Source organism: Miniopterus natalensis, chromosome 10 (genome assembly GCF_054644295.1).
Source record: "Miniopterus natalensis isolate mMinNat1 chromosome 10, mMinNat1.hap1, whole genome shotgun sequence".
Lineage (NCBI taxonomy): Eukaryota > Metazoa > Chordata > Mammalia > Chiroptera > Miniopteridae > Miniopterus > Miniopterus natalensis.
In genome coordinates, this window is record NC_142090.1 from 55216776 (window position 1) to 55231069 (window position 14294).

General features: G+C 36.3%; 1 protein-coding gene and 1 pseudogene across 7 annotated transcripts in view; both read left to right on the forward strand.

Moving 5' to 3' along the window:
* Positions 1–14294, forward strand: part of DMTF1 (cyclin D binding myb like transcription factor 1) — a 40975-nt gene that overhangs the window by 4062 nt on the left and 22619 nt on the right. For 2 of the 7 annotated variants that reach the window (XM_016218803.2, XM_016218806.2), the window contains exons 2-5: positions 102–185; positions 6840–6960; positions 8650–8766; positions 10517–10639. In XM_016218803.2, coding sequence (XP_016074289.2) covers positions 8658–8766; positions 10517–10639 — 232 coding nt within the window. In that variant the 5' untranslated portion in view covers positions 102–185; positions 6840–6960; positions 8650–8657. Of the gene's footprint in view, positions 1–101; positions 186–6742; positions 6961–8649; positions 8767–10516; positions 10640–14294 lie in introns of those variants that run through there. The other 5 variants (XM_016218802.2, XM_016218810.2, XM_016218807.2 and 2 more) reach the window with 5 other exon arrangements.
* Positions 4081–6840, forward strand: LOC107541658 (PIN2/TERF1-interacting telomerase inhibitor 1-like; annotated as a pseudogene).

A 14294-nucleotide genomic window follows, 5' to 3' on the forward strand; every position in this document is an offset into this window, starting at 1 on the left:
GACTTTCTGTGGTGTAGAGTCATATTTTACCATCTTAAAACCAATCCATAATGAGCATTAATTAGGTACCTTAATTGAATATGCTTTATGTTCATTTATAGCTCTGCTTCTCAAACTTCCACAAAGTATACAGAAGAGCAAAACCCCTGGGGCCTGGGACCATAGTCCAAAGCATCCAACTTCAAGTATGACATTTCTCCATTCCTATCTTGAATAAAATTAGTAGTCAAGATTTATTTTGTGCCTTTGTCTGTTTTTTTGACATCCTTCTCTGTAACCCATGTTCAGGATGTAGGAATTTGTCGTCTGTTCTCTTTCACTAAGACTTTCTGTTTAGTGAAGAGTTGTATTCTTTCAGAATAAAAATGTCTTAAAACACATCTTTTATTTATTATACATTACTAAGGAAATCCTCATATAAACATTTCCTAAGGAATTAGTTATATGCATTGATAGGTATGGTGATGGTCAATACGGAGTCTGTATAAAACAAAAATGTTAAGTAATAGGTTAATGGTTAAGTAAATTTAGATACTATGTATCCATTAAAAATGCTGTGGAAGAGTAAGTAATATTGGAAATCATTATTGTAAAAAACATTTTTAAGTAGACATGTTAATACATGAGTAAGAGACTTGGGCAATCACAAAAAAGTTAACAGAGGAGAGGAATAAGTAATTTTCTGATAATATATTGGGTCAGGAAAAATGACATCTGAAAACTAAATGTGTCCTTACTGTCTTATTAGTTGAACTATGACAGAAACTTTGCCTCTTAGTGGTTCTCAATTCTTAAATCATCCAATAAAATTCTGGTGCTATATGTTCTGTAGCTTGCTTGATTTCTGCTTATAAAACTACCTTATAATAAGGAATGTTTTTCACACCATGTAGTCTCATCCCATCTTTCAGTGTTGAATCAATTCCAAGCACCTAGTGTTAGCAGAAGTTCCTGTGCTTCATGATCTTCTCTAATAGAATTTACCCTTACTCTAGTACTTTTCTTGGGAACTGATACAAATTTATCTGCAGAATTAGTTCCAAAACTAGGAAGAAATGTCACTTTTGGTTTTAGTTTTTAGAAGATACGTATTTGTCAACTGCCTAGAAAATCAAAACAATTAATGTAGGTGGAGATACAGTCTAAAATAATACATTGAATAAAAGCTTTACATGAATACTGGAATGGAATAGGATGAAGTATTCATTTCTTTACCTAAATTCTGTGTTAAATAACATATCCAAGAGTTCTTTTTGTTCTACATTAAATAATGTCTTGCTCATTGGGCACTATAAATAAAAATTATATTTCTCAATATGTACTCCACTGTAAATGTTTTGTACCGTATTAGGGTATTTTTTTGGTTTGTTTAATATAGCCACCAACTGATGGAAACATGGCCAAAGTACCATTTCACTGGTTAAAATGGCTGTTAAATTTTTTTCTCTTTTATTTCTAGTTAGTGTAAAAATAGTACATCTGGTATAATTGTAACTCATTACAGAGAAAGGAAGATATAAATGAGTTGATGCTATGTACTTATTTGCCCCAAAGAGGACCAAAAAATCGATCATAGAATCGGAGATCTTCCTGACATACTTCCCTGATAAATCAAATGGGGAACCGGTCCAGAAGTTAAGCATAGTTTTATGTATACAAGCTATTAAAGTACTCAACTTTGTACCTTATTGTCTAAGTCAGTTTATTCACCAACATCTCAGTCACTCCAGTCATATCAGAATACAGATATGCTCTTAGAAATAACATCTGTCTAGACCCTCCAGTAGCTAGTATTCTCTCTTTGTACTTGAAAGCTAAACCTTATAGAAGACCTGTTTGTATTGTCTTCCCTATTTCCAATTTCTTTGTATTACAATAGGGCTGCCCCCACTACCCTGAAACTACCTACGCTAAGGTCAACAATGTTTTCCATATTGCCAGATCAGATAGTCACCTCTCTCATCCTCTCAGCAGTCCTATTTAGCATAGTTCACTACTTGATGCTCCTTGAAAAACACTCTTGCGCATCACCTGCTAGGTTTGTTTTGTTTTGTTTTGTTTTGTTTTTAAAGAATTGTATTGATTTTTAGAGAGAGGAGAGGAGAGGGAGAGAAAGAAACAATGTGTGAGAGCGGCTGCCTCCTGCACACCCCCCAGCAGAGATTGAGCTGCGACTCGGGCATGTGCCCTGACTGGGAATGGAACCGGCAGCCTTTTGATGCATGGGAAGATGTCCACCTGAGCCACATCAGCCAGGGCATCACACCTATTAGTTTTCAGCCTGTACTACTCATTGGTCCTTTTCAGTCTCCTTTGCTTGTTTATCATTTGACTTACAACTGTTAGAAAGCGCTCCAGAACTGGAATCTAGGCTGTCCTCCCTAACCTCTCTAGGTCATCTTATCTTTAAAAACAATTTGGATGTCACTAACATTTATAGATCTAATTCATGCCTGTTGAATTCCAGCTCCCAGCTATCAACTTGACATCTTCATTTGGATGCCTTGTATCTTTAATTAATACTAGTTAGTAATAAAAATATTTAATGAAATATATTCTCAGTGCCCCAAAACTCACTCAGCTGTTTAAGCCAAAAGCCTAAGAATCACCATGAGATAGCTTCTCTTCCCTTTATCTTCATTCAGCTAATTCTGTCAACACCGCCTCCAAATTATATCTTCTATCCAGCCTTCTTTCTTATTTCTGCCAAATCATGTCCCACCTTAGGGACTTTGCTATTATCAGTGTCACATACTTGCAGTGTTGTCTCTTCATCTTGCTGTTGAGGCAATGTAGCATCTGTGCATTATCTCAATTTATTTTGTGCATCCGTTAGCAAGATGTGTCCTAAGGTGTTAGAAAAGCCCAATAGCTGGTTAGGCTGTTAATGCTTAGCGTAAAACTGGACGTAATTAAGCATACAAGCATACCTTGCAAGTATTACAGGTTCAGTTCCAGGGCACTGCAGTAAAACAAGTCACACATTTTATTTTCCCAGTGCATATAAAAGTTATGTTTACATAAAGTGTGCAATAGCATTATGTCTAAGAAAATGTGCACACCATAAAATACTTTATTCCTAAAAGGTGCTAACTATCATCTGAGCCTTCAAGTCATAATCTTTTGGCTGGTGAAGGGTCTTATGTTGATGGCTGCTAACTGATCAGGATGGTGGTTGCTGAAGGTTGGGCTGGCTGTGGCAATTTCTTAAGACAGCAGTGGAATTTGCCACATCGATTAACTTCCTTTCTTGAACAATTTCTCTGTAACATGTGATGCTATTTGATAACAGTTTACCCTCAGTAGAACTTTCATAATTGGAGTCAGTCCTCTCCTACTCTGCCACTACTGCTTTATTAACTAAGTTTATGTGATATTCTGAATCCTTTGTTGTCATTTCAATACTCTTTACAGCATCTTCACCGGTAGATTCCATCTCAGAAAACCACTTACTTAGTTCATACATAAGAAGCAACTTCTCATCCATTCAAGTTTTATCATGAGATTGCAGCAATTCATTCACATCTTTAGGCTCTACTTCTAATCCTAGATCTAGTGCCATTTCTCCCACATTGACTGTTATTTCCTCCACTGAAGAAGTTCTAGTTTACATTCAATATTATTTTGTATTAATTTGTGGTGTACAGCATAGTGGTTAGACAACCATATACTTTACAAAGTGATCCCCCCGATATTTCAAGTACCCACCTGGCACCATATATAATTATTACAATATTGTTACCATATTCTCTCTATGCTGTATTTTATGTCCTCCTGACTATTTTGTAACAACTAATCTGTACTAAATCCCTTCACCTTTTTCACCCAACCCCCCTCCCCTCTGTTCTCTGTTTCTTTTTGTTTGTTGATTTATATTATTGTTCTTCAGATTCCACATATAAGTAAAATCATACTCTATTTGTCTTTGTGTTTGGCTTAATTTAGCATAATACCCTCTAGGTCTGTCCATGCTTTCGCATAAGTAATATTTCATTCTTTTTAATTGCTGAGTAATATTCCAGTGTGTGTGTGTGTCTGTGTGTCTGTGTGTCTGTGTGTGTGTGTGTGTGTCTGTGTGTGTGTGTGTGTGTGTACCGCATCTTCTTTATCCACTTGTCTATTGAAAGCAACTCGGGTTGCTTCCATAGCTTGGCTATTGTAAATAATCCTACAATTAACATAGGGATACATATATTCTTTCGAATTAGTGTTCTGGTACATATATTCTTTCAAACTACTGTTTTGGGTTTCTTCAGATATATACCCAGAAATGGAATCCCTAGGTCATAAGGAAGTTCCATTTTTTGAGGAACCTCCATACTGTTTTCCACAAACAATCTGCATTCCCACCAACAGTGCATGAGGGTTCCCTTTTCTCAATATCCTCACCAACATTTGTACATTATTGATAAGTTTATAGATGATTTTAGCTTTTTTAACATTTTATTTTTCCATCATCTGCAGTAAGTATTAGAAACCAACTTTTTAAAAAATTGAATGGATTCAGAAGTAAGAACAGTGTGAAATATAATAGTTGTCTGAAGGTTTCTCTGGCAGGATCTGTACCTTTTTCACTGCTGACTGACTTATGTATAGCAGTTCTCAAATACAACCATCCTTGAGAGGAGTTCTTATTAGAATACTGCAAAAATTGGAATTTTAATCCTTAGTTTTTGCTGAAATATCCCCCTTGAACCTCAAATCCTACTGTTTTTTAACTTTTGGTTGGCCCTTTGGGATGAAGATGAGAAACCTATTGAAAGAAATCTTTAGAGACCAGCTACTTCACTAACTTCTCTGCTAGCCATCTGCCCCGTAGCTCCTGTTGCTCAGGTCCAAAGAACTGTATATTACAGGCTCTGTGACATGGCGATGCTGGCTGAGTGTCAGCAGAAGCAGAAGTGGGCTGTGGATCCAGGAAAGACCATGTGGAGTAATGATTCTGTTTGGCCAGAGAATGCGGAGAAGATGGTGTGGTCTGAAGAAAAGGTTTAGGGGCTCAAGCAAGGAGCCACAGATCATATTAAAGTTCAAGTTAAAAATAACCACCTGGGACTTGGAGCTACGATCAATAATGAAGACAACTAGATTGCTCATCAGGATGGTTTTAACCAGCTTCTGTCTGAAGTGAACACTTGCCATGTACTGGAAACAGCAGACAATTTCTCAGACAACAAGGAAGAAAAATCTTTCAGCCTTGAAGAAAAGTAAAAAATATCCAAAAACCGGCCGGGCGTGGCTCAGTGGTTGAGCGTTGATCCAGGATCCAGGTGGTCGGGGTTCGATTCCTGGGCAGGGCACATGCCTGGGTTGCGGGCTCGATCCCCAGTCAGGGGTGTGCGGGAGGCAGCCGATCCATGACTCTCTCATCATTGATGTTTCTATCTCTCCCTCTCCTTGCCTCTCTATGAAATCAATAAAGATATATTAAAAAAAATATATCCAAAAACTGTTTATTATAAGAAATTCACAAAAGGGAAAGATCTATCATCTTGGAGCAAAACAGATCTTGACTGCATTTTTGGGAAAAGACACAGTAATGAGATTCCTGAGGATGATTCCAGTCCCGCTACTCCAGATGGGAATGAAACCTCCACTATGACAAGTGCCTCCACAATCCATGAGTACTCTGCCAAGCAGATGGCAGAACTAAAGAACAGGCAGGGCCTGATCTTCCAGAGACCCGAACGGAAAGGAAAGGGGCAAAAGATAAAAATGTAGAGAATTATACCGAACACAAGACCCAAGAAAATGAGAGACTAAGTTGAGCAGCAGCTCAGAGACCCTCATTGGGATGAGAATTCTGATGCTTCTGCTGAGGATCGAGAGTATTGAGTGTTGCTACTTGATGACCTGTACTTACCAACAAAGCCCAAAGAAGAAAAATCTACAAAAAGCAGGTTGAGGCAGCAGTGGATGCCACACTAGATAAAACACCAGTGAAAAAGAGGAAAGGTTCCAAATACTCTCGAGCCAGGGCCTTCCAACCACTCAGGTGTTAGGGTGCTGCCTAACACTTTGGCCTGATGTCAGAGCAGAGTTCACCCCAGAGAATCTGTGCACATCTTTTTACATACCCAGAGATTGCTGAGTCTCACCCTCTTACCACATTTTTTCCAAATCATTCCCAGAAGAACTTTAATGTTCCAAATCATAGCTTTCATAAACAAATTTCTTTGTAGACTCTGAAAAAAACCACAAAACAATCATTTCATGTTTTTAAGTTTCATATCACATTCAAAAGCTTGCTTGTAATTTACCTTTTCTAGCCTGATTATTTAGGATTTTTCCACCCCACATATTTCTAGGCCAGGTTGTTCCCAGATACATGTTTTTAATGCTTTAAGTTGAAATGTGGTATTATGTAAAGAATGGTGATAATTATTATTTTTTATAAGTTTATTTGAGCAAACTTATGACATACACTGGGAACAAGATCTCAAATGCTCCCTGGTATTAATTATTATAAAGAAAAGATACTGGTAATATTTATGGCACTGTATTGGTTGAGGTACACCCTTGGTCATGTTATATGTACCTAGGTCTATAGTTCATAGAACCACTAGCATAGTTCAACCTTTTTCCAAGAATGTTTGCCTGCCTGATGAGGGACAACTTTGAGAAACTGCCTTTGAATTAACTCCATGGCATTAGGATCTTACCATTTCTGCCCTTCACTGGGAATACTTTTAGAGGCTGATTGCCTGAAGGTCTACCTAAGAATTCTGGTTTTGTCATTTTTCTAGTTGACACAGCACAGAGACTAGAGTGTCATCAGCATACTGCTAGCACACAAGTGTTTTTACAAGCCTTATTGTGTAATGCTGTTACTTTTTCAGTGTTGCAGCAGTAGGAACATGGAAGAGAAACAATCTGGATAACATGAAAGTGATGCTGGTGGCTAAGGGAAGGCGACTTGATTCTGTGGGAAGGGATATAGCTGATCCATCTGTTTTCTAGGTAAGTCTACCTTTGTTCCAAGGACCTCATCTCATGATTTGCAGATTTTAATCCATAACTAGATCATGATTCCCACTTATCTTTAATTTGGGAATGGCATCTTTACCATTGTAAATGAATGATGTCCTTTTAAAACAGTAATTTGTATAATAAAATTTTAGTTAATCACTGGATCTTCACCAGGTAAATGTTAGTAGATTCTAAGTTTTTCTGCTTGGGGAGAATGCATTTGTGTAAATGGTAAATACTGTATGTGAACACACTAATACTTGTGTATAAGAGCTAAATAAATAATGAATGAATAATTTAATACACATCAAGGCTTATGTCCTCTTTGTCATGGTAACTGATAAAAGGTATGTGAACGAGACCAAAATTGAGTATTGAGGGAAGAATTTCATTGAACATTGTAAGATAAGCCTGAAAATATCAACCAGGCCATTGATTATAATTCAATAAATTTCCCCCATCAACCATGAATAAATAGTATGTTATAAGATTCATCATGCAATCTGTCTGAACAAAAGGAAAATATTATATGTGTAAAATAGCAGTTTAAACAATAACAGTTCTCTATTTCAGAAGAAGGCCTAGCTCCATTTCTATTAGAAAAGCAATTTGATTAATGATGGATGTGTGCACTTGTTTAATATTAAAAAACTATAAGAGCTATTTAGTGTCAGATAATAACAGAGCTGAAGTACTTGTCGGATAATAACAGAGCTTAAATACTTGTAAAAGTTGTTTTAAAGAAATAATGCTTCGATTAAGATAAAGCTTTGATGACTCTTCTACTAAATCAGAAGTTAGACACATTTAAGTAGGCTGCCAGGCCTTGCTCAGCTCTCCAGGAAAGGCTCAGGCTAAGCTGCCATTAAAAAGTAACTAAATCCCTAGCCAGTTTTGCTCAGTGTAGAGCATCAGCCCTCAGACCGAAAGGTCCTGAGTTCAATTGTGACCAAGGTCACGTGACGTATCTCGGTTGCAGGCTTGATTTCCTGGCCCTGATCAGGGCCCATGTGGGAGACAATCAATCAATGTGTCTCTCTCACATAGGTATTTCTCTCTGTCTCCCTTACACTCTTTCTGAAAAGCAATGAAAAAAATACCTTCTGATGAGGATTTAAAAAATAAATAAATAAAATAAAAATAACTAAAAAGTGGTGAGACTTTTGCTGACATGACAACTTTCATTGCATGTGGTAACATCTCTTTAAAAAGTAAATGCTGTAGGTTTTTAGTTACTCATAGCAGTCAATTCTTAATAGATTATATCTACTTTTATTTATTTTAATTAATTTTTTTTAAAGAGGGGGGAAGGGAGAGAGAAAAAAAAAATCTGTATGAAAGTGAAACATTGGCTACTTCCTGCATGCCCCCTACTGGGAATCGAGCCTGCATCCTGGGCATGTGTCCTGATTGGGAATTGAACCAGCAACCTTTCAGTGCACGGGGACAACGCCCAACCAACTGAGCCACACTGGCCAGGGCTATATCTGATTCTAAATAATGGATATAAACTTTTGAAAAACAGTCTTTGAAATCTGAACTGTCATTGCAATTTCACATAAAGAACACTTAGAAATTGTGAGGTTTTGCCGGGGGAGGTGGGGGAAATTAGAGGGCTACTTTACGTCCGTATTTGGAAATAATTTTTTAAATCCTAATCTGAAATCTATCCTTGTATAGATTTGAGTATGAGCACAGTTGAAGAGGATTCTGACACAGTAACAGTAGAAACTGTGAACTCTGTAACTCTGACTCGGGACACAGACGGGAACCTTATTCTTCATTGCCCTCAGAATGGTAGGAGAACTTGCAGGCATAATTGTGAATCTTTTTTGATTTTTCAATTTTATGTCACCTTTGATCTCTTATCCATCTGGACAGTTTAGGCTATGACAGTAGAAAAGGAGGTTATTCCTTTGGATCATGAATTAATCTTAATTTGTATGTATATTTTTAAACTATACTTTGGTATATTTTTTAACTTACCATAAATTTTAACTTTTATGAGTAGCTGTTTTATTAGTAAAATCTGTTGAGCCTCCTAAAATGATAATGGATTAACTATACATAGTACACTTCCTCTCCAGAGTATTTCTACTACATATTAGAAAATGTAGATGTAGCCGTGCCAATATGAATATATGAACATTTTTGCTGGAACCTGTGTTAGAGAATTTTATGTGACTATCTGAATAAGATTCAATATGATCATACGTAATGAATTGAGATTCAGCAGGCTTGGGGCTTGTGATTTTATTTCTCTACCTATTAGTTATTTATAATTTATTTATTTTGCTTGAAGTCTGTCTTTGCTCAATCTAGGTTTTGTCTTCTTGTCATCCATACTTAATCCCTAGGTTATTTCATTCAAATTTGTGGTTTTAACTACCACCTACATATTAAAATGATTCATACTTCTGTCTTTATTCTGAATTCTCTGTTTCTCAGAGCACCTTTAATGTCACATGTTCCAAATTGAATTATTTCACAAAATTCCCAAACCTAGTTCTCCTTTCCTTTCTCACTCAATTTCATTACTTTTAGTATCTTAGATCATAAATACAGGTAGGCATAATCCTTCTCTCATTTCCCACATTCATTCCATCATGAAGATTTGTTGATAGAATTATGTTTCTTGAATCAGTTTCTTCCTCTCTTCCTCAGGTTCCCCTTTCTTAGTTCAGTTTCTCACCTGGGTAGCTCTAATAGCCTTTTAATCAGTCTCCCACCTCTCATTCATCTTTCAAACTGTGAAGATGTTGGTCATTATACTCAACAGTGTAAGAAGGTTTTTAAAGCTTTCCATAGTTTTTAGAACATAAATCAGGTTGTTTAATTTGGCACATAGCCTCCCATCATCACAGCTTTCCTTCCAGCCTCACTTATGCCACATTTCACATATCGATGTTCCAGCAGTTCATGACTGTTTTTATATTCCTAACATAACTTAAACTTTTCATACATCAGTGTCAGTGCACGTATTACTCCTGCTGCCAGTAAAATCCTTTTTCCCTGGCTATGTTCAAGTCAAACACATCTCCAGGAAAGCTCCCTTTGCCTCCATTCTAAATTAAATGCCTCTCCTCCCTGTTCATATAACAGCCTCTTCATTCCACCTTCATAGTTCTTATTACACTATTTTGAAACTGTTAGTTTAATCTCCTCCTCCACGACACTGTGAACTCCTTGACAGAGTGTCTTATTGTTCTTTTGCCAGCACTTAGCACATAGTAGGCACTCAGTAAATATTTGTGAGTGAATTAAATAACAAGCCCTTGTCTTTACATGGAAAGCCAGATAGTTGACAGCATAAAAGTGTGATGTTCAAAAAATCTTTATCATTGTTTCTTGTCATAAGAATAGGAGCTGAGGTACTGCACTAGACATAGAGGAGACAATATTGTTTGGAATCCCACATGTAAAGCTGGGTTTAGTTAACTGAGCAAATCACTAAGACAATTGTTTTATAGTCATTACTTGAAGATTTTATGTTTTCCTCATTGTTTTGAACATTTTGAGATTTTTTTGTTTTTGTTTTTTTCATCAGAAGCTGATGAAATAGACTCAGAAGATAGTACTGAACCTCCACATAAAAGGCTTTGTCTGTCTTCTGAGGATGATCAGAGTATTGATGATTCTACTCCTTGCATATCAGTTGTTGCACTTCCACGTAAGTCACTGTGTATTAAGAACAGTTTCCTTTTAAAATCAAATTTTAGCTTGCAAGAGATTTAGTTGACATTTGAAGGTAGACTTAAACCCATTATTTTTCTCTTCATTTCATCAAAAAACCTCTTTTTAATTAACACATAGTAAGTGACTTATATATGTGCCAGGAGTGGTATTAAATGCTTTTACATATATTGTCTAATTTAATCTTCGCAACCTTTTTTTATTGTCCCTTTACCCCCACCCCTACCCGGGAGCCTTTTCAAACTTTTTTTTTTTCCTGATCAAGCTCTCCCCCAAGTATACCCAATACCATGGGTATGCTTTTTCTAATGTACCATCTGTATGTTCTTGCTTTGTTAATAAAGAGAATAAGATTTTTTCACACACACCCCATAAGAAGCACATTCACCCTCATTGAGAAAGCATGCTCTAGAGTAAAGATTATTATTTTCTCTATAAATGATAAAACTGAGGCACAGAGAGGTATAACAACTTGTCAAAGGTCATACCCAGCCATGCTGGTTCTTGTAATTCATTCTCTTAATCTCAGTACTGTACTTCATATGGTAAATAGCTAAATGGAAGTTATGTAAGAGTCTTAATTAGTTTTTCTCACTAAGAAAGTTTTTAACATGTTTATATTTCAAGATCATTTAGAGTAGACTGGATTCTAAGAAGGTGTAGTATTTCAGGTACTGTTGGCAAAAGACTACAACGCAACAACTGTAACATTAGATTATATTTCTGATTTGTTTAGCAACAGATATGAAATCTTGAACTGTGGTGTCCCCACAAAGCTGGAGTAGATGTGTTAGTCCAGGGGTAGGGAACCTTTTTTCTGCCACGGAGCATTTGAATATAACATCATTCGAGGGCCGTAGAAAATTATCAACTTAAAAATTAGCCTGCTATATTTGGTCAAACACTTCATTAACTCATCCCTAATGTGATGGCTGAAACTACTTCTCTTTGGTAAGGCCTTGGCAGGGTCAGACCAAATGATTTCAAAAGTCACGGGCCGCACGTCCCCACCCCTGTTTTATCCAGGGCAATGGTGTTGGGATACAAGGCTCTAGATGGCACACTCTGCATAAAGGAGAGTCTTGCCATATCTGAGAACTTTCATTTTGCCCTCAGTGTCAAGCAAAATCACATCATCCAGTGGAAAAAACTGAGACTAGGTTTTCATTTTGGAAAATCATGTTTTCACAAATAGATATGTCTCTGTATTTAGAGTTTAATTGCTTATTAACAGGAAAAAAAACCCTTTAATATCAATTTACTATAAGACTTTATTGAAAGGCAGTGTTAATGTCTATATTGCTAATATTGCTTCCAGTTGTGACTATACAATCTATTTATAATTAAATTATGTGATCTAATTAAATTTTATCTTTCCCCCTAATGATGATTCATATGATTTTTTAAACTCTTTCTAATTTGACTATCATTATGTGTGATTCAGTTTTAAAATTTGATTGGCCTGTCTGTACAGATGCAATCCTATATAGGCATTTTGTAAGCTAAAATTATTTTTATTCAGCTATAATTGCTATGTAAATTTATATTAGTTACAAGTGTACAACATAATGATTCAATAAATTTATATATTGTGAAAAGATCACCACAATAAGTCTAGTTAACATCCACCACCACACGTAGTTATGAAATTTTTTTATTATGAGCACTGTTAACAATTTTTAAATATGCAGTACAATATTATTAACTATAGTCACCATACTGTACATTACATCCCCAGGACTTATTTGTTTTATTAAGCCAGAATTTTTGAGTGATTATTTTGACTGGTCAATTCATTTGGTTAAAGTAGAGTGGCTTGATCATGATTGTAGGTTCAAACTATACTTGATATTTTGTTCTATTTCATGATGTTAGTCTGAATTCATCACACCCTTATTCACATAACTGGCTAAGATAATATGGATGTGTTACAAAAATACGTGAGCTGTTTGATATTGGATCATCGCATATCATATATGGAAGGCATTTTAGAGGCTAATATTTACAATAAGACTGAATTCATGAAAAGCAAACCTGAAGTATTTACATATTCCCTGTATTTGTAAAAAGTATGGTGATAAAATTAACTTGGGAAAGTTTCTACATTAAAAAAAAGTCACTTTAAAGCATGCAGTCCTATATTCATCATTGTCATCTAGGACTGATTGAATGGGCAAGTCATTTGTTGGATTTAGTAGAGGCGAATATTAATTTAAGCTTTACATGCTTTATAAAACTGATAAAATGTATCTGTCTGAGTCCTCCTTACTTTGTGGTAATCCATCTAGGTCACTTACTGACCACTTGTTTTTGCAGTCATCTACCACCACATTCACTCCGTTCCCTATTCATAGTTAGAACTCTGATTGTTGCAGTACTTTAACCTCCTATTCCTTTTGGTTTTCACACTGCTTCACTGCCATTACCACTTTTGTAATTACCTATTAACTGGGATCCATTTGTTTTCTATTTCAGATTTTGTTTTCCTACCACTGCTTCCTATATTTTCAGCTTACTTCCACTAAGACTCTTAAACTCCTGTGATCTTTTGCGCCACTGGCACCCATTGATCTTACCACTTTTTCTTTGCTCTTGTATCCTGTTATCCACTTTGTATCCTGTCTCCTCCTTACCCAGTTTCAGTTTCATGGTTAATCATTGTAATCACTGTCTTGAATTATCATCAAGTTCTTTTTTCCTTCCCTCACTTTGGTCTTTGGCGAAACCACAACCTTTGTTAAATCTACCTGCCTGTTTATGGGAGAAAAACAGCACAAGCAAACTGACTGGTCTCATGTTAAATTGATGGTCATCAGCTTGAAGTGGCTCTGATGTTGCCTGACAGTTACACCATACATACTTCACCTTGCTTTTCTTCCTCCCACTCTGAGATACTGTTCTGTACATCCTGGAACCTCTTAATACTGCCTCCATCCTTTTTACTCTCAACTGATTGTCTTGCTTCCTACTTTACTGAGAACATTGAAGTAGCCATACAGTAATTTCTACAAGTTTTCACTACCACAAATACACACCGACATCTATGTCCATATATTCTGTCTTTTCTCCTGGCTAAGGCCAACCAGCTCTTCGATTTATTAGATCCTATCCCTTTGCCTACTCATAGACATTGTTGCAGCAATCCTTTCTTTTCTCTTCTGAATCATCAGTTTTTCCTTCTCTTCTGGATTGTTCCCATTAGCATTATAAACACACTGTGATTTCTTCTTTAAAATAAAAAGTCCCATTTGCCCACTTTTGGGTCCCATCCAGTTTCTCTCCTTCCCTTAAGAGCAAAGTACCTTGAAAGACTTGCCTCCATTTCTTCCTCTGCTCTTCCTTAAACCCACTCCAGTCAGGCTTTCACCTTTATCACTTCACCAAACTATTCTTCCCTGGTCTCCACACACCTTCTTTTACTAAATCCAATGGCGATTTTTTTTTTTTTTTTTTCAGTCTTTGTCTTACTTGATCTATCCAGTTTTTGACAATATCACTCCCTCCTTTCCAAACCCTTAACATTTTGTCACATAGGTTTCAGGGAACCCATTTCTCTAGTTTTCTACCTTTCTGTCCATTTCCTTCTCAATCTCTTATGCTGACTTGTCCACATCTCCCCAACCTCTAAATGT